This window comes from Lepidothrix coronata, unplaced genomic scaffold (genome assembly GCF_001604755.1).
Source record: "Lepidothrix coronata isolate B3197 unplaced genomic scaffold, Lepidothrix_coronata-1.0 Scaffold188, whole genome shotgun sequence".
Lineage (NCBI taxonomy): Eukaryota > Metazoa > Chordata > Aves > Passeriformes > Pipridae > Lepidothrix > Lepidothrix coronata.
The window spans coordinates 1497314-1522125 of NW_016690368.1; the positions used below are offsets into that span (position 1 = coordinate 1497314).

General features: G+C 48.0%; 2 protein-coding genes across 9 annotated transcripts in view; one reads left to right on the forward strand and one right to left on the reverse strand.

Annotated features, from left to right (window-relative positions):
- Positions 1-1982: 1982 nt before the first annotated feature.
- Positions 1983-21553, reverse strand: DNAJC11 (DnaJ heat shock protein family (Hsp40) member C11). Of its 2 annotated transcripts, none has more exons than XM_017831201.1 (16): positions 21537-21553; positions 16771-16900; positions 14670-14743; positions 13366-13467; positions 9226-9354; positions 8540-8662; positions 7555-7628; positions 6388-6577; positions 6024-6109; positions 5481-5597; positions 4384-4539; positions 4139-4208; positions 3957-4014; positions 3155-3297; positions 2593-2722; positions 1983-2226 (listed from the first exon to the last, which is right to left on the reverse strand). In XM_017831201.1, exons 2-16 carry the CDS (start codon positions 16856-16858, stop codon positions 2201-2203), a joined length of 1566 nt encoding a protein of 521 aa, XP_017686690.1. In that variant the 5' UTR covers positions 16859-16900; positions 21537-21553; the 3' UTR covers positions 1983-2200. The 2 variants fall into 2 exon arrangements, with proteins under 2 accessions (XP_017686690.1, XP_017686689.1); XM_017831200.1 differs by lacking the exon at positions 21537-21553 and adding an exon at positions 20021-20143.
- The window catches only part of CAMTA1 (calmodulin binding transcription activator 1), a 228044-nt gene continuing 223455 nt past the window's right edge, over positions 20224-24812 (forward strand). For all 7 annotated transcript variants that reach the window (XM_017831164.1, XM_017831169.1, XM_017831171.1 and 4 more), the window contains exons 1-2: positions 20224-20269; positions 23638-23731. In XM_017831164.1, the coding sequence (XP_017686653.1) occupies positions 23665-23731 (67 nt within the window). In that variant the 5' untranslated portion in view covers positions 20224-20269; positions 23638-23664. The remainder of the gene's footprint in view (positions 20270-23637; positions 23732-24812) is intronic.

Sequence of the window (24812 nt, forward strand, 5' to 3'; positions counted from 1 at the left end):
GAGCTCCCTCCTTCCCTCCCCACTGCCAGAGGACTCCAACCCACCCAAGGGCTGCCTAAGCCTTGGTGCCACCCTGCAGCTCCGGTATGTGCCATGACCCTGCAGGCACTGCTGCTCAGCCAGCTGCCATCAAAGCAGCCTTAACATCTTGGCAAACTGAAAAGGTGGCTCAACCTTTTGCATATGGCACTAGGTCATACTGGAAGCTAAGCTCTCGTGGCTTATAGCTTCTGTTTTAATTCTGTTGGTAATTTTGAATTATACAGAGAATTGAATTATAAAGAGAAGTCCCAGGGAGCTGTGGCTGTAAAATGGCAGCTGCTCACAGCAGGAATGTGATTCCACAGTGGGGCTGTTCTTACAGTCTTGGCAAAACTTGTCACTGACAGAAGACAAGGAAGAAAGTAGTAGGTGGGCTGGAAAGACTGACCCAGCAACTGGCTCCCAGGGATGCTCTCCTGGGAGTATTCTGCCATGTCCTAGTCCCTGCAGGCTGGCTCTCACTCCTGACCATACACCTCACACAGTGAAAAGACACAAAAAGGGAACTTCTGGTAGAGATTTCTGCCCAGTCCCTCAAGTCCCACCTAGCAATGACCAGCAGCAGTCAATGAGCTGGATGGAATGGAGGGTGCTATTATGTTTACAAAACCTGCAACCCTTGCTTTCCAGGGGTTTATTTTCAGGAGTCTCCTACAGATGCAAAGGGAATGGGAGCTGCTTTTCAGCTGAATATAATTTATTGCACATTTTACATTTAATTTCAGATCAACAGAACACTGGTTGTAAGTGAAATAAAGCCCTGCATCAGGAGCTGGTCACAAATGAAGAGTTTTGGTTTTAATAAAAACAAATGAACACCCCTTCACAACATGAACTTGTTTTTTAGAGAAGGGAGCATCTCTTTCAGACTGGCTCAAACAAGTCTACTTTTGGAAATCTAGTTCTCCTGTTGCAGTAATCTGAGCACAGAGAACCAAAGCTGCCCAGAACAAGGGCCAGGCCCATGTCAGGAAAGGAGTTATGGCAGGAGTTGTCAAGAGCATTTCTCCACTGCCAAGACATGGGTGTTTTCCCCTCTGCTCTCACCAGTGAGCAGTGAAGGCTGGTCTAGACTCACCTGGAGCAGACCAGTGACCAAGGAACAAGGATTCCTTGTCTCTCTGTAAAAGCCTTGGTGGTGCTGACGTGCCCAGTGTGTAGCAGATTCTACAAGGTGCCGTTTTCAGCTGCTGTGTCACCAGCCCAGGACTGTCCCTCCGCTGGAAATCCCTGGCAAGGCTTCTAGGCAAGATAAATCCCATGGATTTATGCCATAACTGCTGCTTTTCAGAAAGGGCAGCTGAATGTTACATTTTCAGCTCTTTATCCATTTGGCCTCTCTCCTCACTTTGGTCTGGTTTACTTACATGAACTACATTTGTTTTACCTAGAAATAAATTAGATGGGAAGAGATAGTTGCAGCATCAGAATCAAATGAAATGAATTGCTGTCTTTCTCCTCACTAGCTCTCCTATTTTTCCAAAAACCTTGATGATACATGGATGTGGATGGCAGAAGAATTAGTAAGAGTATGATACCCCATGTCCTTGTCTGGAATAGCAGTGTTGGAAATAAGCAGCTGGACAGATTGGTGCTGAAGAGGTCAATGTTACTACAAAAGGCAAAGACCTTCATACTTAACAAAAGTATGTGGTTAACAAGTGCATTTCAAACACAGATTTGAGATGGAATCTCTCTCTGACCTCTTTCCAACAAAAAGGCTTTGCACAGGGGACTTCCAGGAGGTGGCCCGAGAACTGAAATTCCCCTCAGGAGCAGGAAAAGGTGTGTTAACTGCCCCAGGAAGTATGTGGAGAAGTGAGAACAACAGGTTTTCATCCCTGCTCAGTGCCAGGAGGTACGTGTGAGCGCACGAAGGGGCCGTGGCCAGCTGGCAGGAGGGCACCTGCTCAGCCCTCTGGGCAGAAAGCACTGTGCACTCAGAGTCACGCTGCTTTATTGAGTACCAAGCCACAATATTGCCTTGAAGCTGCCTGGAGCAGCAGGGTCTCTCCTTTTGTCCCTAACAGAATTGGCAGGACACCACCTGCTATATGGACAGTAAAAATAAAAGTGTCTCTGTTCAAACTTGCAGCGTCCGGGGGAGGTTGTGCAGTTTCCATTGACCCAGGTCCCGTGGCAGACACGAGCTCCCAGATTAGCCATCAGCATCAATCCTGTGAGCTGTCAGGAGAACAAGGAATGGACACATGCTAGAACCCACCACCGTACCAGGAACAGGCAGGAGCATTTCTGGCTGCTAATTAAACATGACTCATATACACCTCCCAAGGCACTTCTGGAAGCTCTGTCAGTTGGATGTGCTGCTCACACTGGCCAGGGAGCTGGTCTAGAGCAAACAGAGGTCTCTGCCTTTGATCCAACCTGCCAGACCCACAGAGGTGACAGTAAAACTTGTCACAAGGTTTCACAGAGTTATTCCAGCAGGGAAGATGTTTTGGCAAGTAAGACAAATGGGGATAAAGAAGAAATCTGGCTCAGGCCTCCAACATGCCTCCATACATTCAATTCAGTCCCCATGCTACTCACATTGCTTTGGTATCCTAAGGGCCTCGTTGTCAGCTGACATCACTTGGTGCAGAACTCCTCGGAACTGATAAAGCACTTTCAAACTCTTCTCCTCACCCACGCAGGGGTCGTAGAAGCCTGGCAGCCCAGCCTTCAACCAGAAAAGGACAAACTGAGCATCAGGGAATGGACTTTCACAGTTCTTCAGTTGGCCAGAAACATCTACTAGTGCCAGGACAAGTGTCATTAAAAAAAGTTTTGCTGCCAGAAAGGTGAGATGCTGAGGAATCACCTCTGCAAGTTTTGAATACATAAAAGTAAACCAGGGGGTTGGGAAGTTTCTGGTGTACAGCCCCAGGGTCTGCAGACACCAAGATGCTGTTTCTTTGGCACTGGAAACACCCAGAGAAACAGAAGTTCCTGGACGTTCCTAACACTTGGTATGTAAATGGCTTCTGTGAATTGATCCAGAGTCACTGGAGAGATCCCCTGGCAGGACACCACATGGTTCAACTGAAATTCTGGGTCACACATTTGAGTCATGGAGTCTGGGCTTTGACAGAACAGCTTTGACAGAACGTACCTTGGAGGCCTCTGTAAGGATGAGTTTAGAGTCCTTCACCAAGCACTGCAGGGGCACAGTCACATCTATTACCTTCACCTTCTCATTCTTCCTGCTGTTGTCATTAACAAACTTCCCATACCAGGCATTCACTATAATCAGACCTGCATGTCCCAGGAAATCACAGCTGTGATGAAAGGCTTCCTGCCATGGCTAGACAGACACTGACAAAAAGACCATCCCAGCATTTTCTCTTGCTTTCACCAAGATTTAATTCTCCTGGCCTGGACCCACTTTTCTCAAGCCAGAACAACATTTCTACTTGGTTGTTTGTTAGCAACCTTCAGCACTAGGATAGAGTGACGAGACTTCAGTGCCACACTGATGTGACAATCTGAGTGGATGTCAGTTCACTTTGGAACACTCTATGGAAAACTGGTAGTAATCATCAGAGATCAGATTGCCACTACAATCCATGAACAATGGGATTGATCCCATGTGAGGGAGAAATCAGTGAAAGCTAAACTTGAGGCTACAACTTTTGCACATATTTATACACACACCTCTCTTTGGTGGAGAGGTGAATCCAGACTGATGTCTTCAGTCTCTTGATCCACCTCACAGCATGTCCCAAAATAATATTCTGTGATCCCTCCTAAGCTCAGGCACCAGGAGCTGAATCATAATGGGACTCCCCATCTCTTTGCTCAGCAGCAACTACACTGCGCTTCATCAGGAGTGGGAATGAAGAAACAACACCTTTGTATTGTTTCTTCTTCTCTTCAAATTTATATAAAAAAGTAAATGATATCATAATCTTTACCCATTCTGGCTTCCTCTGCTTCAATTATCCTTCGGACAGACTCCTGCATCAACCGGACCTGTCACAACACAAGTGGCAGAGCGGAAATCACGCAGGGTCAGACACTGTGGCCAAAAGAGAACAGCCCAGAGGGAAAAGAGCTGCCTTTCACTAAGGGAGACCAAGTTACAAGAAAGACTCACCGCAGCTTCAGCCTCCTGCTTCTTCTGCAGGATGTCACTGGCTGTGTTCTCCCGCTGCTTCTCCAGCTCTCTGGCAGAAGGAAGGCAACACCACATCAGGAATACACAGTAGATGGGATTCAGCCACAAACTGGCAGGTGTCTGCCTACTCATCCCCCCCAGTTAAAGTGACCCACAACCTCACACAAAAGAGCCCTAGTGAGACTTCCTCGCTCTGAATGTGCAGGACAGGCTGGCAGCCTCACCTCTCCTTCTGTGCCCTGAGGTAGGGTTTGATGACCAGCCTGTGCATGGCGAAGTAGATGACAAGAGGTCCCACGGTGGCATAGAACACGGCGCTGGGAAGCAGCTGATCTGTTAGGTGGACAGGGAAGAAGTAGGTCTGGCTAGCCCTATTCAGCCTGCAACAAAAAAGAGCAGAGGGACAGGTAAGAGGAAAAGCAGAGCTGAATGTGCTTGATGAAACACACTAAGCAGCAGCACGTGCTGCTGAACCAAAGGGAGATGAACAATGAGCTCAAGAAATTAAAACTCCAATAAACTGAAAAACCCAATGGTAAGAAAGACAGCTGACACCAGCCAGAGCCAGATTTCAATGAAGCAAACATCTCTCATGATAGTACCTGACCATTGTACAGTGTTTTTTTTGATCTTAGGAGAACAGGAGAATAGGAAATTTGGTCATTGATTTCCCCAAAAAAAGGTGAAAAACAAAATGCTTCTAGAGAAGGCCTGTGTTCACAACACTGGCATGGGCCTTCAGGACAGGTGCATATTAGTATTTTTCTGATGCTTATAACAATATTTATTTTAGAAAACATGAGTTTCCCGAGTTCTTCAGGCCCTTCAACAGTTTGGCATCCCACCTGCCACTGGACATCCCACCACAGCACAAGGACCCTTAATGAGCTCTGCCCCTCCGTGAACTGCACCTTGTCAGTGGTACAATCACTGCATTAGGGAATGGTAATTCCCTAATTCAAGCATACACTTGTGTACAGTGTTACACAAATAGAATCCAGCTCTAAATCCAGCTCTACCAATAGTATTTTCAGAAATCTTCCAGCACCTACCAGAATGCTCCAAACCTCACTTTAAGCTGTATTTCAAAATATTCTGATGCACACAGAGGTGGCTCAGGTTGTAATACCAGTAGAAGGCACCCACTGCTTACCATGGGCACTGCTTGCATTAGAAGTGAGGGCAGCTGCACCCTCTCCCAGTGATGTATCACTACACCTGTAGTGCCCTGGGACTGGAACCTTCTCACTTGAATATTGGAAATAGAATCATGGAAGTTATGGTCAGCCTCTGCAGTCTAGAGTTGCAATCTTGAACTTACTTGATTTTCAAGGACACTCCCTGGGGAACACCAACACTGACGGTGGCTCCTAAAACGCTGTGCCTGGAAATCTTCCTCTCTGCTCCATATTCCACTACGGTCCCAAAGAAACCTGCCCTAGAACAACAGAACCAAAAACTGGTAAGACAGGGAAGACTTCTTCTCTTTACTGAATCCTGTAATTCCCCAACAAGTAAAGCATGGAGATACACCTGCATGCAGCAGATGTTGCCCTCTGGAAGATTCACTGTGTATCTCCAAGGTGAGAATAGCCCTTCCAGCTTGCTTGGTAGTAAAAAGACTACAAGAACTTCTGGCTTTCTTACTGGAGATGATATAGACATATCACACACAAGTATTTTAAGTTCCACATAACCAACCCGCCAAGACATTCACTTCAGCCTTTACCAGATTTAAAGAATGAAAAGCAGATTCCCAAAGGCCACAGAAGCATTTGGGTTGTGGAACCTGGAGGCCTACAGCAGCAGAAGAGGATAGATTCCTCAGGTTGTGAATAATGTGAACTTCCTCTTGAGCACTTACTTGAGAGAACCTTTCACTCGTGTTTGATCCTCATCCTGAAACTTATGCTGGTAACTGACCATCATGAAAGAATGGGGGATTCCCAGCTGAAACACAAGAGGCACAAATGTATGAAACCATGTCCTTGGCCACTGCTGAACTCTCCCCCCAATTTCCTTTCTCATCCTTGAAGCGGCACAGAACACAGAGCAGTGCTTGACACAACCTCTGCAGCCTGTTACCTATGCTGGGTGTAACATGGGATAGTACCAACTGTTCCCTTAACCTCTAGTCCCAAGCCAGACTACTGCCAAGACAGGAAGGTGAGATCCCTCTCTCCCCCGGGGCAGGACTGCTGTCCCTATGGCAGCAGCAGGGCTCTCACCTGCAGTGCCAGGGTGAAGTGGCTGGTTTTGGTGTCCCGGACAATGCTGGTGTTCATGGCTGACTGGATGCCCCACCGCCACTGCAAGTAGCCCATCGTGTTCTTGTCGAGGTTGCGGGCCAGGACTGTGGTGAGGCCGGGGCGGACCCCGCGGGACGAGAACTGCAGGGCACAGTTTGTGGTGATGAAACTATGGAAGTGAGGAAAGACTCATCAGTGCTAAAACACAGGCTCTCAGGTGGCCTCAAATTTCTTCTTGCTCAGGAACTTTGCTGAATGCCTAGAGACCATCCTGCAAGGAGTGCGACACCCGAGGCTTTCAGGGAAAAATCAAAACTAATTCAGACTGCCCTGACCACAGCAGTGCCCAGGAGAGCAGGTCGTGCCCTGGTTACTGCCTGTGCCCAGGCAGCTGCTGCTCCCAACCTTCCCTCCTGCCCTGCACAGGTAACAGCCTGGTCTCTGCAGTGCAGCACACTCAGCTGCTGGCACAGAGCAGCCCTGCTATTTAGTAACCCTCAAGCATCAGCTCCAAGAAGCAGCACTAAAGCTCTCCACAGGGAACAAGAATCCTGTACAAGCTCTGAGGAATGTTGTATTTACTAAATTAGAAAATACAAATGAAGGAGCCTACACTGGCTCCTACAGTGCTCTGGCATGTGACTTCAATCACAGCCCTTACCTTGTATTCTCGCTTGCAACTTAAGACTTCTATTAATTTGTGAACAGACACCTCAGTAGTGGCAAATTTGGTATTATTTCCCAAAAATACAACACATCATCTCCTGTTTTGCTGTCAGAAACTCCCTCTCACACATGGAAGCCTCAGAAGAGCTTCCCAGAGCTTTTGTTCTGCTCCCAGAGCTAACGTCTGTTGCTCTGATTGGAGATCATACCTCAAGTATCATGAATCATGAGAACATCAACTACAAATCTAAGGATGTGGAACACAGACCCTCCTTAAACTGGAAGTATGAAAATGGAGAGCACCAAAACCCAGATATGGTACAAGTCTTTTGACAATACAAGTATGACCTTAAATCTAAAGAGGAAATATCTTATTTTGTAGGATAGAAAACAAACCCAGAATTAGCGTGGAAGAGAATTCAAGTCATTTACTTCCTTAGTGTGAAATATTAACCATTAGACCATTTTTCTAATATTTACCATCTTGGTGTAAGATTACGGAATATCTTCAGCCCAAAGAGAGGTCCATGAAGGTCTCCTGCTCCAAACTCCAGCTGTTCAAATGCACAATGCCAGAGCGTTAGAAGAAAACAACCTTTACAGCAGTGACAAAATATGTCACAAGTGTCATTTTTATCACAGACGTTTTACACATCTGAGTAACATTTACCACCTCTTTCAGCACTCTCCCTTTCCTGCAGCTTTGCATTCAGAAGAAAAGGTGTCTTGCTGAGTCAGGGTTTATGGATAAAACAAAGCCAGTTTCATAAAGCTACAGGTGACTGCTACTGGCACCTGCTCTGGTCACTCCAGGGAACATGGAAAAAACACCTCCCTCACAAAATCTTGATGCAAATCAAAAGCCTCCAGTCTATGAATTCTCAAACAACAGGAAAACTCCCACTCCCCCAAGCTAAGGAAACAGGCTAGCAGGAGCCACTGTGCAAGAAGGAAGGCACAGGCACTGGTATAGCAGCCACCTGCCAGCTATACCAGTGATACCACAAGCATGTCAAACAAAGCCCAGCTTGCACATGGCAACACGGGACCTTCCAGCTGCTCAGTCCATATCTGCTGGGGACTCAAACTATTTCCCCCACAACTCCTTCCCTTGAGAGAAAAGCAGTTTTGGAAGCAAAGGCAAACTATCACGCTGCCTAAGGTGCCTGCTCACAGCACTGGAAGGTACCTCAGAGCCTTCAGACAGAGAAATTAGAAAGGTTGGAGACATCAGGTAACAATTCTGTCTGCACAAGTGAAGTCCAAATTGCATGGCCAAATGGAGAGGGGAAAAAAATAAGAAAACCCAAGGTTTGGCCTTTTTCTCAAATTCCTTTAAGAATTCCTTTTTCTACACTCTACAGAATGTAGCAAATGAGAGATGAACCACAGCCAAAGTTCCCCCCCCCAAATAAACACTGGGTAACAGACTGAATATAAAACTGCACAACAGGTGTACTCTTACCTCTCCCCATCCCTTGGCAGATGTCACTCGTCTCAGAGCAAGGTTAATTGATCCCCCTCCATTCCCATTCTGGGTGGAAAGGTTACCAGACAGTATTGCTGTGTCCGTGGCAGTCAGGGGTGCCTGAAAAATGAATATATTGTGAGCAGTAACTCTGGTCCAGTTCACACAATTAGTGCATGTTCTACAGGGACATAATCACAACTGCAGAGTGTATGTGGTTTTGTAGTCAAATACCAAGTATGGCAAAAAGTGAGATAATTCTTACAGTACCAGACACTTGTGACACCTGTAATGTACCTCTTGAAGTCCTGACCCTGAGCTGCAAACTTAGTTGCAGACTAAATTTCTACAACTCTCTGGGGAGAGGAAACAATTCCCATTCTCTTCCTTACCCACATCCTCAAAAATGGGTGCCATTCGTCTTCATCCACTGAACATACCATATTCAGTCAGAACTGGATACTGAGCATCCCCAGTGGCAGGAGGGCAGGACCACTGCAGCCCACAAACGAGTCTCCTGAAAGCTGCAGGGCAAACCCACCATCCTGCTGGCCCTGAGCTGCCCTTCCCCACCTGCACTGGCCACTGTGTCCCCCCCAGATCCCGGTGAGAACCCCCGAGCAGTGTGTTCTGTGCCTCATTTGCTCAGGCCCTGCTCACACGTCCGTGTCCACCCTCCTCACCTCGATGGACTGGGATATGTGCATTTTGTTTATCTCAATCTGGGGAAAGCTGCTCCCAGGCACATCTTCGTATTCCTCGTCATAACGATCAAAGAGGTCGGTGGCGTCTATTCCCACACTAATTGTTCCCTGAGGGATGACAAGTGAAACAAGCACTCAGCATTAGCAAACATCCAACACACACAGGACAAGTGGCTAAAGCATTCCTGTATATGACCACATTTTTGTGCAGTTTTCCCTTTTTCTGCAATTACCTTTTCCACTCTAAAATTAATTTCCTAATACGCAAGACAAACAAATGTCAGTGATTACAATATTCCAGAACAGCAATATAAATCATCAGACTGGAGAAAGGGCAGCTTTTCAGCGTGAACTCAACTTGCAATCCTGAGGTCATTTTTCTATTGTGACATATTATAGAAGCAGGTAGAACACCTTTACAGAGCAGGTTTCTTCTTCCCCCACAACTGAATCTGCTATGTCAGTATTTGAAAGTTAAGATAATATATTTCAGACATTGATTTTCTTCAATGGAACTTAGCCAGAAAGCCTCTATGTGCTTCTTCTTATGAGTTATCTAAACTAATTTACTTCTAACCTGCATCATTCACTTGCAATTGACCCCATTAGTCAAAATTTTTGTTTTCTTTTTCTAGTTTATATCTTATCATCAGAAGAAAAACTTGACAAAGACAAACTTTTAGTAAATGGTAAATATTTTCTTTCTCATAGAAAAACTTACTCCTGCAAAAAACTAGGCCACAGCTCCATAATCTGGCTACCTGCTGCTGTGCTCCCTCAGACTAACTACAGGAGTGGGTTTCTTTGAAAAGAGCATGATTAGATCCTTGTCTGGGTCATATAACTTCAAGAGGCTTTGGAAACCTTCCCTATGGACCCATTCAGCAGCATCCCAGCTCCTATAAAATGTACCAAGTGCAATAAAAAACCCCTCTCTACACAAGCACAGACTAAACTCTGAGCAGTTTGTATATGGAAACTCAAAAGCTGGGTGGGTACAAAACCCACGCACACCGTGGTGTGCCTGGCCAAGGCCAAGCATGGATGGAATAAATCCTTATTTCAGTCTGAGGGAGCATTTTTCCTTGCTCACTCCACTCTAATCACATACTGAACCATAAATAAAGGAAGAATTGCAGAGTCTGACAGGACTCAAATCCTCTCTCTGTCTTGGCTTCCAGCTATTTGCCGTGGAGATTCCCGACCTCTTCTCAGTGTTTATTTTCTGATTTCTGACGCACCAAAAATTGGATAAATATTTTAACATTGAAAAGTACCATCATTTTCAGGAGAACCCTGGAACTGGGTTCTAACCCAGCTGCTTGGCAGCTGGAGAATTTCAGAGCAATTGCACTCACTGTTCTGTGAGGCAGCACCAGTGGCCAGCTCCTGCCCCTTCTGCACTTTCAGGAATCATCTTCAAAGTCACCTTCAAGGGACTCCAGACCCTACAGCTCCTCCAGTTTCAGCCCTCTCTTGCGCTGTGCTGTTCCTTGAAAGGAGGTCAAAAGAAGAGGGAAGCAAGGGAAAACCACTAATGGCCCTGGAAGGGCAGAGCCTTGTGCTAGCAAACACCCATTGGAGACCACCTTGCTGTACTTGGTGCCATGATGTTGCATGGATCCACATGCATTCCTGGGATTCATTGCACCTCATTTCTCTAAAACATACTCAAAATCTTAGGATTTCCTTTTTCACACCTGCAAATTGTACAGTAAATATCCCTCCCAAGGAAAAAAGTAAAACACCTGAACCTAACCATGAAAATCCACAGGACCCGTTCAGAGGAAAGGAGCCTCTCCCTGTTCCCCCTCTGGCTCCCCAGCTGACCTCCTACTCCCCTGCCTTTCCCTGAGGTGAACGGTGGACCCTGGGCAGACCCTCCACCTCCCACTAAGCAGGTGAAGTCACCCCAGAGGTCTGTGGATTCTGGCAAGGAAACTGGTTCAGGTGCAAGCACAGGAAAAGCAGCAGATGGTAAAGTTAAAAATATTCCCAGAGAATGAGAGCACCCCTATGCCACCGGATAATAGAGGGGACTGCTGCTGCTCCCAGCTCCCATCAGCCACCTGCTCTGACCATGGGAAATGAGGAGCTCTCCCCGAAGGAAGAGTGGCAGGAGGGAGCTGTAAGGCCTGCTCAGAAGCCAGCGCTGCACAGCGCAGCAGCTCCCGGGGCAGGGAGTGGGAGCGGCTCTACGGAACCATCGGAGCTGGGATCAGCTTTTACAATCACCTTCATCTGCCACCCTGTGAACAGGAAACAGACTCGTGGAATTCACAGGTGTGCCAGAGGAGAATATAGTCCCTCCTTTTTCCTTATGAATTTACCTTCAGGAAGGTGACACCTGGAAGCTGTGCCAGGCTATGCCTTGAGGGGTCTGCATTCCTTAGATGTTGACCTTCCACAGCAGGAAAATAAGGGGATTTAATTTCTCCTAACATGAAATGGTTCTTCTCAAACCAAGCATTGAACTTTTCAACCCTTCTGCATGTCTTTGAAAGCAAAAACAAAGCTCTAAAAGCAAATAGGAGACTCAATTCCAACCCTCCAAATTGCCTACATCTGGTTATTGCTCAACATTTCTGGTTAAAACGCTTTATTTTTGTGGAACTGTTTTGTAGAACTGACAAAATGTTGGAAATTTTAAAATAACTTGCGCTCGTGTACGAAATGATCACAGCTGCGCTCCCCAATTCCACGGGAACACTGCCTGGAGAGACATTTCCATCGGCTGCCAACCAGCAATTGCTGTAAACACCCAGATGGCTAATTTTATCCCAGGACACAGGCCGAGGCTCACAGCACAGCTCACAGCCACGGCGAGCGCCCAGGGAAAATGTCACATTCCTGAAGCACGGGGCAGCATCAGTGGAGATAACCATGCCCCTCTCTGAGAACATCTCTCTGACCCCGCTCACCCGCACCTCCAGCAGGGACAGCTTGCCTTGACTGGTCTGTGGCACCCAGAACCTCCTTCCTGTGAGAATAATGCTGTCAACAGATACTCACACAACATCTTATGCTTGTTTAACCTTCCAGTGAAAACCAGTTCTTAGTGTCTGTGCGCTACCCACAGCCTGGGGATCTGTACAGTCCACTGGTTTTGCTAAGAGCAGCGCAGATCCAAAGGCGGTGACAAGGTGAATGTCTCAAAATATTACAGGTCTCCTTAGATGGGTGTTTTCCTGAACCAGTCCTAAGCACTCCTGCACTCCCACATCTGTCCACTCAGAAAACTGTGATTTTACACTGAAGTGTAAAATTCGGGGAGTGTAGATGCAGCTCTTGGATAATGTTAGTCACTGCATGAGAACCAAGATTTTTGTGATTCAGTAAGCTTTGAAACCTCAGTCAGGGACAAACCTCGGGTTTGCCTCACACACTCATCAAGCCAAGAGCCAGCAAAGCCACTGGCAGTCTGTGCCATGGAGTACTCCAGTCTATCGCCACGTCCACCTCTGCCTGCCATCCCAACAGTGCTCCTGAGCACCTCTGACCAGCCAAGGTTAGCTGTGAGGTGGGTCACTCGGGGTCAGAGTCAGCTGCTCAAACAGGGAGCGGCACCCAGGACAATTCTCATCCTGAGTGTGCCATCAAGCTTTATGAAAACAGGCACTAACTGTGACACTGGCAGGACCCCAACCCTGTTCAGGCTGACTTTGCTCACTGTGCTGCTGCCCAGCTGCTCAGGACTGCCTTGCATTTGTCACTGGTTTCAAGGCTGCATTGGAATAGCTCCCTGCATTCTTGTGACACTGCAACAGTGTCAAAAGGAAAAGCTATCAGGTAACTGCAGGGAGATAAAGTTTATTTAGAAAATCTAGAAAGAAATCATAAATATTTCAGTCTCAGGTCTGTTTTCTTGAGATTGCTGAAAAAGGTATTTTGCCCTAATAGGTTTCAATGAGAAAAGAAAGTAGAGGCTTGTTCAAAGAATGAGCTGTTCTCCCCACACTGTCTAGAGAAACTGTATATGCAAAAGAGAGAAAGTCACGCAGTTAGTGTACATGCCTGAGGGGCTCTTTCATACAGGTCCTCACCTAGGCTCAGCACACCCTGCACAGTGGTGATAATTTACGGATCCACTCTTGTAACCAGGGTTAAGTCTTTGCTTACCTTTGGATTAGTTCGCTGCTGCAGTCTCCTCTCTTCCCTCTCTCTCTGCAAACGCTCAAATTCTTCCCTGATTTCAGCTGCAGTTCTCTTTCGTTCCACAACCTGCTCAAAAAGAAATGAGAACCAAAGGATCACCAGACTGAGGCTGTTCAGGGCATTGCAGTGCTGGGGGGATGGAGGCCCACGAACCTGGGACGCACTAACATGCTGCCCCAGCTGCTGAAAGCCGCTCTGCACCAACTTCAATAGTCAGAGTTTGGAAGGAAGCACCTGGGCCAAATCAAATGGTAGGCATGAGAGAAAACTCCATGCTTTGAGAGAAGGGAATATGGTCTTGTTATTTCCATTCCCTTGACAAAACTAGGGCAAAGAGCTTTCCTACCACAAGCACTAGACACTGCAGTGCTGTTATCCTCAGCGATCCATTAACTGCTCTACCAGGTGTGGACACAAAAATGAAAGCAACTGAAAGGCTCTGGCCTGAAGTGAACTGATTCAGTGAGAGTTCTGTGATTTTAGGCTATGCTGTTTCACAGCTGCTTACCTGACATGGCTCAGGGAATGAGGATTTTAGGGTTTTGGTATGGATAGAAAGAGTATTGGATTTGGATTTTCAGAATTAGACCAAGTCTGCGAAAAGCAGTTCAGAAATGTCTGTTACACGCTGCCACTGCACCACATTTCTGGCAACTCATTCCAAACTTGACCTCGGTGCTGACCTGACCCAATACCATATGATTCTGCTGCAAGCAGCATAGTGCAATCAACTAGGGCTGGCAGAGGCCAGCAAGGGACTCAATGGCAGGACAGCCACGAACGAACAAGTTCTCTTCCAAAGCCCATAAAACCCAACCAAAACCAAACCAAACCAAAACCACCAAAAAAACCCCCAACCAATCCCAAAAAGCCCAGGAAGAAAAAGTAATTTCAAACTCAGAAGCTAGTTGAGAAGATGTTTTGGATGAAAAAAACAAGTTTTGGATGAAAAAGATGGGACTAGATGGACAATGATGACACATTCATCTCAGACAAAGATGTTGCCTGTCACAGTAATATCCTGACAGGGAACCCTGAATGTCAGGTTTATGGTTCTCTTTTTAAGTGCAAAACCCAAGTGTTCTTCGAAAATCCATCACGGTGTTTCAATAGGGACAGAGAGAGACAGAAATAACTAACCAAGGATGCCTTCAGACCAACAGGCATTTAATACCAGCCAGGTGTCAGTGCAGCCGATAGAACAACAATGGCAGATAAAGGTGGGTTTAGTCAAGGCCACTGGCCATAAGGTGCTCAATTTCTCTCACCTCCCAGCCTTCCATCTCCAGTCCTCTCCTCCCATATATGTCATAGATGGCTCTGGTCTGTGGATCACTAAGCACTGCAAATTAAAACCAAAAGAGAGGAGAGAACTCAGTTTTCAGTCTTCTCCTCAGATTTCAGACCAAGACACTTGCATTATTTGGAATTCAAGCACAGCTCCTGGAAATGTCTTGTTCTACAGTAGTACATTAACCCCTTTGATGCTTCCATGTGCTATATTGACAGGACACACTGACTTTTTCCCCCCAAAAACTCAATTTTTTTTCATTTTTCTTATTTCTAAAACAAAAAACTGGAAAGAACACAAGAGACATGCAGCCTAAGTGAATGTGCAGTGCAGTTTCTAACACTGCTTTCTTTGACTGAAGCATGACATGAGCCCTCTAACAACCATGGGGATTATGAGCAATTTAGCCAGAGCAGTCCCAGGGCCCTTCCTGAGCAGGAATACCACCCACCTCTGTCTGGCTTTCAAAGCTCTGTGGTGCTTCCCCGATCTTCCCTGTCCACTGATCCTTTCCCTCCCAGTCCAAATGTGTGGGACATACCAAGTGCCAATGAAGCAACTTCCACAAGGCAGTTCATGCCTTGCCAAACATAAACTACAAGGCAATGGCAAAGGTACGTGTAAAATCTGAACCTCCCAAAACGTCACCCAGCTCAATGGAGAACACAAAATGCACCAGGAGACTGCAGAACAGTTACTTTGGAAAAAGATTGTGTACAGAATTAGGAAGAATCTTTAAAAGGTAAGGCACATTTAAATGCATAATCTCCTATACCACACCCTTCTGTAAAAAAAATAAAAGATCATCAGTATTTTCCCCCCAGGGTTCCAAGATCAGCTTTATCATGATCACGTATTTCTTTTGACTGTGGGGGAACTCAGGGAGCTGGGGCACTTACACCGGTAACTGAGCTTTGGTCTGAACTACTGGAAGATTATTGGACTTGCTAAATGTCACAGGCAGATACTGCTTTTTATGAATTCTGGTAAAATGAATCTTTTGTTGTGTGATATTAAGAGATGGAAGAGGAGGGAGAGAAAATAGGCAGGAGGTGAAGTGGTTTATTTCTAAGACGTCAAAAACTTGGCTTGCAAAATTGATACTACACTCACATTTGGTATGAAACAAGCACCCATTTCCTTTCCATGTTCATTGCAAGGCACAGCCAAGCAGAGCCACAAAATTCAAAGGGAAGCTGCGGACTCTAATATAAGGCCACCCACCACACTACAATGAAATTATTGAAGCATCACCTGTTTTTGTTCCCCACATCATCAAGGTCAGACCTTCCCTGCTCTCCTAGTGAAAGCTTCCACATGTCCTAAAGCCTAACTAGGGACAATGGGAAAGACTCCACCTGTGCTCAAGTCCAGCTAGAAGGAGCAAATCAGTCAAAACCAGGAGAGTAAAAAAAAAAAAAAAAGCTCATATTTGAGGTCAAATGGAGGAATGTTTGTTCATCCTTTTGCCTTAGTTTCTCTTTAGGCTCCAGGACTGGGCACCCAGATGGGTGCACTTGATTTATAACATGGATGGCTCCTACCAGCTTCCAATCTATCTGCACTCCAGGTGCAACTTGCACACCAGGATGTAAGTAAATTTCAGCTTAATTCAGACTATTTTAAAAGGCCTTTGGCATGAGAGAAAAATTCTGCTATGAATCAGTTGTCTCTATCTCAGTCTGAGCATATGGAAGAACTTGCTGGAAAACAATGGAGACTGCAGTCAGGTGACATGGAACAGAACCTTGGGATGCAGCAGTTCATCAGTACAATATGAAACTGTCTTTCTGTTTGAAGCTTTTCAGTCTTCATTCTCCTCTGGAAGAGGCATTCAGAAGTAAGAGAAGCGATGAGAAGATCATTTACAACACGCAGCAAGTAAGACAGAGACTCCACATCCTGCAGTACTTCTACGACATTTCTCCTCTGACTTACGGGACGGAAGCAGGAAACAGCATCGCTAAGTATCAGCAAACTTAATTATTACTTTGTAATAATAAATAGCTTCAAAAAGCACGAAGACACAGCTCTCCTAGAAACCCCATGAAAACAGTTTCTGCAAAGCTCCCCCTGACCTTCATACGCTTGGTGGACAAGGTTGAAGAGCCGCTCGGCCTGTGTTTTGAGCTCGGGGTCGCGGTGCTTGTCGGGGTGGTACAGCATGCACAGCCGGCGGTACGCGGCCTTCAGCTCCTCCTGGGAGGCCTGTGAAAAGCACCAAAAATGAACTCAGGTACAACCAATGCCATTTCCACAAGGCCACTCCCAAGATCAGCCCTGAAAGGGAAGTCCATCAGCTGTTACGTGACACTAGTTTGGCCGAATCAGGAATGGACTATTGTTTCATTATATAAGTTAATAAAATGTTCAATTATCACACCAGGATCATCCACACTATCTGTAGCAGAACAAGTGACCTCGACAACAAATTCTACTCATATTTCAATCTTAATCCCCAAGGAGACACTTTACCTACCCAAAAGCAGCGACTTTCCACATGTAAATCCACAGTTTTACACTCATCCCAGCATGCCACAGTCCCCAGCACCCTGTTGTGCTCCCCAGCATCCCCCTGTGCTCCCCAACACCCCGTTCTGCTCCCCAGCAGGGTCTGTGTTGTGCTGCAAGGGAGAAAGGTGCCTCACCTGCCCACAAAGCCACAGACAAATAACCATGAGAACACTGTGTCACCAAATGCATCAAGAATGAACCTGCCCTGTCCTTTACCACAATCACTCTGGGACCTCAGATAGCACCTGGCCTCATTCCAAGGACATGGATGGCTCTTTCAGAAACAATGGAGTAACCCCCCCACTTCCTTCATTATCATCTCTCAGAAGACAACCTCCCAGGGATGCTATTTTCGCACTCCAGCGAGTCCTGGTAACCTCTCCTCTCTCACCTCATGCTGCTACAACCCCTGCACTGCAGCCCCTGTCCATTCCTTGGAGATTGCTTAATGCCTACTTTTTAAAAGTGCAGTTGCCAAAATCAACCACAACTTCCCCCCAGCAGAGCTTCACAGAGCTACCAATCGTCCAGTTCCCAAAATGCCCAGGTATGAACCAGTTCCTGGGCACAGGGGGCATTCCTGGAGGAACATGCAGAGGAAAATAATCAAAACCTGACAGTCCTGGCTGTCCCCAGGGGCTGCCACAACCAGGACTCAGGACAGCCAGTGAGGGGGGGCACCCAGAGAGGAACATCAACAATGGGATTTACAGACACAAATTCCATTTACTCTTAACGGTCTTCAGGGAACAAAGATGGCACAGTTTCCAAGCTTTCACTGGGGAAATAAAGGCCTTAAAAGGTCATTTCTTAAAGTAACATCTTTTTTCCCCCCACTTGTGGCAAGGAGGGTTTTCATCACAGAAATGCCACTCACCGGCGTATCAACACCAGGAATCCACCTGGATTTGAGGACAACTCAGAATAAATCTTTTCTCTGTATGTTTGTACTATTTCACATTAATGTTTTGAAATTATATAGCTAAAGGGTAGCTGCCAAATTTGCTGGTCCCAAGACAGTAGATTAGCTTTTTTCTTTTTACTACTGTGTGCTTTCTCGGATATCAAATTTAAACTTGACTGGGAAGGGAGGGGAACATATAGGCCCAAAATGGCATTTTAAAATCAAATTAATGATAAATGGTTTAATGTGCTATTGATTACATCACAGAAATGAGCAGGTTCATTTTTCATAAATGCCATGTTCAATAAAATGTTAGATTGGGCATTTCATCATCACTGATGCTCAGATCATTGGTTCAATATTCCATGAGCAACAGCCTCTTTGAAACTGCTAAAGAAACCCTGACAACATTTCAGATTGCCAGGAAATACCTAAGTCACTAATAATTGTATGTTAGTTACATTTTTATTACCGAGACTCTGGGCAAAATTAAAAGGCCTCCCATCTCCCTATTTGGGGTTTAAACAGCCTAATTTGATGTCTCAAACACAGTATAACGTTTTTAGCAGAGTAACATCTCTAAATGATGAACTATTCACCCCCCCCCACCATCTCCACTTGCAGGCTCCCATCCCTCTGTGGGATCCCAGCTCAGCCGCCACATCACCCTGTGGCTCAGCACACAGACATGCTGTTCACTGCATTCCACTACAGGGCAGTACTGCCGACGTTAATTAGCAAGGGGCAATTAAAAAAGCACCCACTCCTCTCTGTTGGAATTATTCCCTTGCATACCCCTTTAACTGAGCTGCAGCTCCCTGCTGTACCAAACCGAGTGCCTTGCTCTGGAAGCCTGCCTAAGTTAAGTATTAAACCCTCCCCCAGCAGTCGCAACCCTTGTTCGGTTCCCACCTCTGTTTTAACCTCTGCACGAGGCTGTTTGGAAGGGGGAATTACGAAAGCTCCCAAGGGAGGTACAAGCATGGCCCCACCGGCTTTGAACCAGACCAGTGATCTCAAGTTGCACAGAAACTTTTCTAAAAGGAGCCCAGCATCAGGGAGTTCTGCAAACAGCTCAACCCTCACACACTCTTCCTTCAGCAATGTGGCAGATTCCCACAGATGAGGCACAGGAGACTGTCCCTGCAGCCCAGGGACTGACAGCAGTCCCAAAGGGAATTCTTCGAAGCTATCAGGCTGAATCATTTCCAGGTCTGGACCTCCTACTGCACACAGTAACGGTGGTGCAGTATGAGCTTTGTCCGACTCCAATGGCAACATCCAGGACAATGGGCACGAAAAGTGAGGTCTGTTTACACATACACACACACACAGACAATACATTGCTGTTGCATTTGCTGAAACAAACTACGGCATAGCTCCTATATTCAGATACTTGGAGATCTGCCTAATTGTTACTATAAAAAATAGTTGCCTCCCATAAAGTTCAGAACTGATTCAAAATCGCACCAAATAATAGCCATCTATTCTTAAAAGTGAAATCAAGGACTCTCGATCCTTCTTTTATGGGGGGAGAGGTGTTTCGCAAAAATTTCGGTGTTTCCGAATCGGAAACCTTCGGGAAGTGCCCCCGGCCCCGCCCGAGCCCGGCGGGAGCGCGGCGAGGGGGCGGGTGTGCCCCGCGCGCGGAGCTGCTCGGGAGCGCCCAGAGCGCCGCGATTCGGAACGAAACGCTCATTTCTCGGCCTCGGCCGCCGTTCGCCCGCCGCACACAACCGGGAGCCCCGTGGCCCGACCCGAGCTCTGCCGTCCCGCCGCCAGCAGCGGCCTGGGCTGAGGGCGCGCCTCAGGGGCACCGCTCCCGCCGCGGTGGGCAGGGGGTCTCAGCCCGCTCAGCCCGCCCAGCCCCGGCCCCGGCCCCGGCCCCGGCCCCGGCCCCGCGGCCGCACCTCGCGGCGCACGTTGAGCAGCCCATAGTAGTCCTGGTTGTCCGGCGCCTCCTCGCCCAAGGCCGCCGCCATCGTCCCGACCTCTCACCCCGCGCTGCCGCTGCAGCGCCCCCCCGCGGCCCGGCGGCCCCAGCGCACGCGCACGCCTGCGGGCACCGCCCCCCCGGCGCTCGCGCGGCCCAGGCGTGTGCGCGTGCGCAGCGCGGGAGCCGGGAGGCGGCGGAGGCGGAGGAGAAGCGGCGGCGAGGGGTGAGTGAGGGAGGGAGCGGGAGAGAGAGAGACTGAGGGAGAGCGCGGACTGGGCCGTACCGGGGCACCGGCCGCTCCACCGCGCTCCGCTCCGGCCGCATTCCCCGTCCCGGCGCCCTGGCGCGTCCTTCCCGCCGAGGTCTCTCCGCGGCCGAGCGGCGGCTGTGGCGGAGCCGCCACACGGAGGCTTGGCCTCCGTCCGCCCCGCTCCCGGGCAAGACGCCCTGCGCCAGGTGCGGTGCGTGCCCGGTGCCGCAGGGCCCTCGGGACCTGCCCAAAGGGCCGTCGCCCACCCTGGTCATTGACGGGACCTGAAGGCGGGACGGTGTCCCGAGGCCTCTTGCCGCCGTAGCAAGAAGGCGGTTTCCAAACCCTGCTGTGACCACCGAGCCGCTGTTCCGTGGCCGACTCCCGGCTCCGGCGGGGCTGGCGGAGGGCAGAGGGAAGCCCGGCAGCCGGTCCGGCGCAGGGTCGCGGGGCAGGTCTGAGCTCAGCGGTGTCGGACCCGCAGGCGCAGCACGGCCGGGGGGGACACACCGAGGGCAGAACGTGTGCTCGTTTGTCACCAGTAGATCTGGAGCAGTTTTCCTTGGATCTATAGAGCTGCTTTGGCTTTTGGAGTAGAGAAGAAGGGCCTGGAGTTCACGCTGTGCTGCCCTCCCTGATGGTGGGTTAACCCAGCTCTGAGTTCCGAAATTGAAGGAAATGCCTCCAAAATGTGCAGAGCACAGAGCTTTTAGCAGAAGGGCTGCCCAGTTGGTGTGTTAACCTGAGTGCTGGCAGACAGACTGGGTGCTTGTTGGCATCAATGCTGTGATAAGGCTGTCAGGAAGACAAATGCAGCCTTTCCTGGTCGTGAGTGGTTGTTCCCCAGTGGCTGGGTTTGATATTTGGGGGGGGTGCTGGAATGGTTTTCAGGTACTGCTGTCTGTAAGACCTCTCATTAACACCAGTGCAGCCCAGCATGGAGCTGGAACTGTGCGTTCCCATTCTGAAGTTCAGCTTGTCTGCTTTGGATTTTGGATCTTCACGTAACTTATTTGAAAACAAGAATGTTTTAATATTTAATAAGGTTTTTTTTCTGATCCCAGGGTAGTTAACAGGGAAGTATTGATTGTTTTATAGCAGCTCCTCTGCACTCCTGGTAAGTGAGGCACAGTGCTTGGAACAAGAGGTGCACAAAGGATCCTTGTCTGAGAAACCATGTGGAAATGGGTCTGTTCTGCAGGGGAGCATGTCTAGCACCACTTTTCCTCAATGAACCCACCTGCTAGATGGATTTTGTTTCCACGTGGTTTAGGAGTCATTGAGTCTGTGCAACAATGCAAAGGAGACTCGAGTTCTGAGGATGTCAGTTGCCATAGCAACACTATTTCCCATGGATTTTGGTCCTGTCATAATTGTGCTCTTTTTCTAATGTGATTTGGGAGCTGCGTGGTCCTTGGGGGTGTTAGTGCCAGAGTTACTGAGGAATCCTTCCCCTTACCAGATTGATCTAATACTTTCCTAAAAGACCCAGCTGCTCGTTGCTGGCGCTGGTTGCTGTTCCCTTGCATCACAGATGATTCAGGGGAAATTTTGGGAATGTTCCACAGGTGTCACATCTTGGCAGGGAAATACGGGAGGAGAGAAATACGACTTCAGGGAGCTAAATATGAACTGTGCTTTCTAAGCATATAGAGAGAGCTCTTTAAAACTCTGCGTTATAACAGAGGAAATGTAACATCTATGGCAAAAAGCAATTTGAGGGGGGGAAAAAAAGGAAGAAAAAAGAAAAGTAGTTGTTTGTGCTTTACTGAGCTGCTGAGGTTTGGCCCGGGGTGCAGCCTCCTCTTGCCCACGTCACTACTCACAGGTTCCCCACACTGCATGTGGGAGTGCTGTGGTGCTGGGTGGGACACGGTCCCTGCAGGAAGGGAAGCAGCCCCCAGGACTCAGACCTGGGTTTAGCTGGCCGTGTGCTGTCAGAGCCGTGACACCACAGCTGCTGCTCCCGTGTGTGCAGCGTGCTCCTCTAGCAAGCCGTGAGTAGCCTTACCTGTGGTGACTCACCCCTGCTGCGGTGGAGCCAGAGGTACCAGAGACCTCCATCACCAGGATCTCCTCTGTGGGGGGCTGATGGAGCCGCCCTGCCCGGCCCCAGCAGGGGCAGGACACTGAGGGGCCCAGCGTAGCAGATTCTCCCCAGTGACTGGGATCACAGAGTCACTGCTGGGAACCTGCCCCCGCACAGAGTGGTTTTGCTAATATTAACTTTAGTTCCATTGCAGCTCAATGGAGGGAAAAACTAGAAAGTGCCATAAATTCAGCCGAGCTTGTCAAAGCTGTCAAATTACCCCCTGACAAAGCTCCTGCCTCTAATGACTACAGCATCAGCCGGAGGGGATGTCTGTGATGGGGCGACAGCGCCAGGGCCCAGCACTGTTACACTTGTGATGTGCTGTCATCGGGGCCTCCAGGGCGCCAGTCAAGGGTGACGCTCTGACCAGAGTTAATACTTAAAAACAAAATAATTAAAAAATTCCAAGGATGTAGAGTAGCATCCTGCCCTCTGTTCTCAGCCAGAGTAATGCTGACTTCTAGTAAAGGTCTAAATTCTGCTAAATTCTAGTAAAGGTCTTCCTTGGTCCCATTTCTTAGCATTGGAAGTCCAGGGAGATAATGTCTTTGCACGTATAAAAGGTGGTATTGATTTCCTGTTACTGTTGTCCTGAAATGTGTGCAGGGTGTCTGTGTAGCAGTGACAATCCTCCATCACTAGCTTTATGGGAAAAGAATGGTTATTGAATCTCTTCCCATAAAATATAATCTCTTTCTTCCTTCCAGAATTTGCCCACTCCTGGGGGAGTCCCTCATGTTATGTCTTTGAGGAAATTGATTTTTTTTGTCTCCACTTTGTACACTTGTGTTTAGTTTTATTTTTAATTTGGCTCATGTGATGTGAAGCGAAGGCTTCCCTAACATTAAGCATGCTTTCTCAGTCTTGTACCGCTTCTCTTTCATGTAGATTAACACTTTCAGAATGTTTTAAAGTAAAATAAAGATATTTGCTTGGCACAAGTCTCTCTTGTTGTTGCTAGGAATTTTTTTACTCTGGGCAAGTTGTTGTCCTGCTCTTTCTTTCCAGGCAGGGCTGAAGCACTGACAGCTTTGCAGCTGCTCACAGATAAATTCTGGGTAAGTTTCTGGAGTCAAACACATGCTGATTTATCATGGCTGAATGACACCATGGTGGAGAACACAACTTGCAGTGCTGTCTGCTCAAGGAGCAGTGTGGTCTTTCAACTTGAACAGTGGCAAAAATACTCTGTCAAATATGTCCTTTCCTCTGTGTAGCAAATGACTGACTATGGGATTTTTCCTTTCAGGGAGGAAACGGCAACATGAATTCATAGATGATGAGTAGGATGCCAAAGCCAGAGATGACAGTGCTCTTGAAGAAATGCTGGGTAGAACAAAAAGGTAAAAGGAACAGCTAATTGAGTGCATTTCAGAGCCTGTGGGACTTCGTGGGGTACCTTTCCTCATGAGGCAAATGGCACACCCCCTCGAACCAGAGCTCAGTGTTCTGAATTCCCTCCTCCTCTGTTTTGCATGAAGTCCCAGTGCTGCCTCTCACTCCTGACCTGCTCTCTCTGTGCTCGGGCTTTCCCCAAAGCTGTGTTGCTCTGTACCTAAAGCCCGTGAGACTCATCCTTTCCACCCTGTCCTTGCATGCACAGGGGCTGCAGCTCTCCCTGCCCCGCCAGCCCAGCAGTCACACCAGGTCTCTGCTGCCGTGGTTGTGCTGAGGGCAAAACCAGAAAAGAGCTGCACTGGGTGGGTCCCTTTGCAGCCAGTGCCGTGCTCCGGAGCGTCGGTCACTGGTCAGTCATGGCACGTTCTGGCTGTGGACGTGCCCTGGGCAGGCACACACGGCTGCAGTTGGGATGCTCTGCAAACAGGTGCCTCTGCCAGGGATGAATCGCTCTGCTACTCTGCTGTCTTTTACTGTGTTTGGTGTTAATGCTGTGGAGATGCCCAGAGGAATCACTTCTTATTGGCTCTTTAATTCTGAGAAATTATCTCTGTAAGGGAGGCATGATAGTCCACCTGAGGACTTGGGGAGGTGAGAGGCAGATTTAATCACACCTGCAGAGTGCTGCACACTGGAAAGGCCTCATTGTGGTCATCCAGTGGCAGCAGAAGTGGCTGAAGCAACTGATGAGGAGCAAGAAAATCTTTAGTAGTAGTGTAGTCCTCCTTTGGATATTTTCATGCCTGTTTAGGGCAGACTGACTTCAATCCCCCAAAAGTCAAAAGCAAATGTTCTCCTTGAAAGTGTTCCAGGTTTGTAGTGGTGAACTGCGTGTTGCCCCTGCCTCTCAGCTCGCTCTGGCAGCAGGTGTGTGGGACACCAGGGTGTTTCTGGGGCAAAGCAGAAGATCTTGTCAATAGTGTGTAAAGGGTTGGTGTATATATAAATAACAGTTCTATTCTGCTGGAAGCTTTGTCTTTGAAACAGCAATCAGGGAGGAATTCATTGTAGTTTAGGTGTTGGTGC

What these genes read in the sequence shown, in the direction of transcription:
- DNAJC11 (XM_017831200.1), bottom strand. Translation starts at nt 20,092, where the DNA reads ATGGCGGCGGCCTTGGGCGAGGAGGCGCCGGACAACCAGGACTACTAT. An exon ending in CGTAATCTTACACCAAGATG is followed by an intron (nt 6,578 to 7,554) that starts GTAAATATTAGA and finishes TCACTTCCATAG; the next exon opens with TTTCATCACCACAAACTGTG. An exon ending in ACTTCACCCTGGCACTGCAG is followed by an intron (nt 6,110 to 6,387) that starts GTGAGAGCCCTG and finishes CTTGTGTTTCAG; the next exon opens with CTGGGAATCCCCCATTCTTT.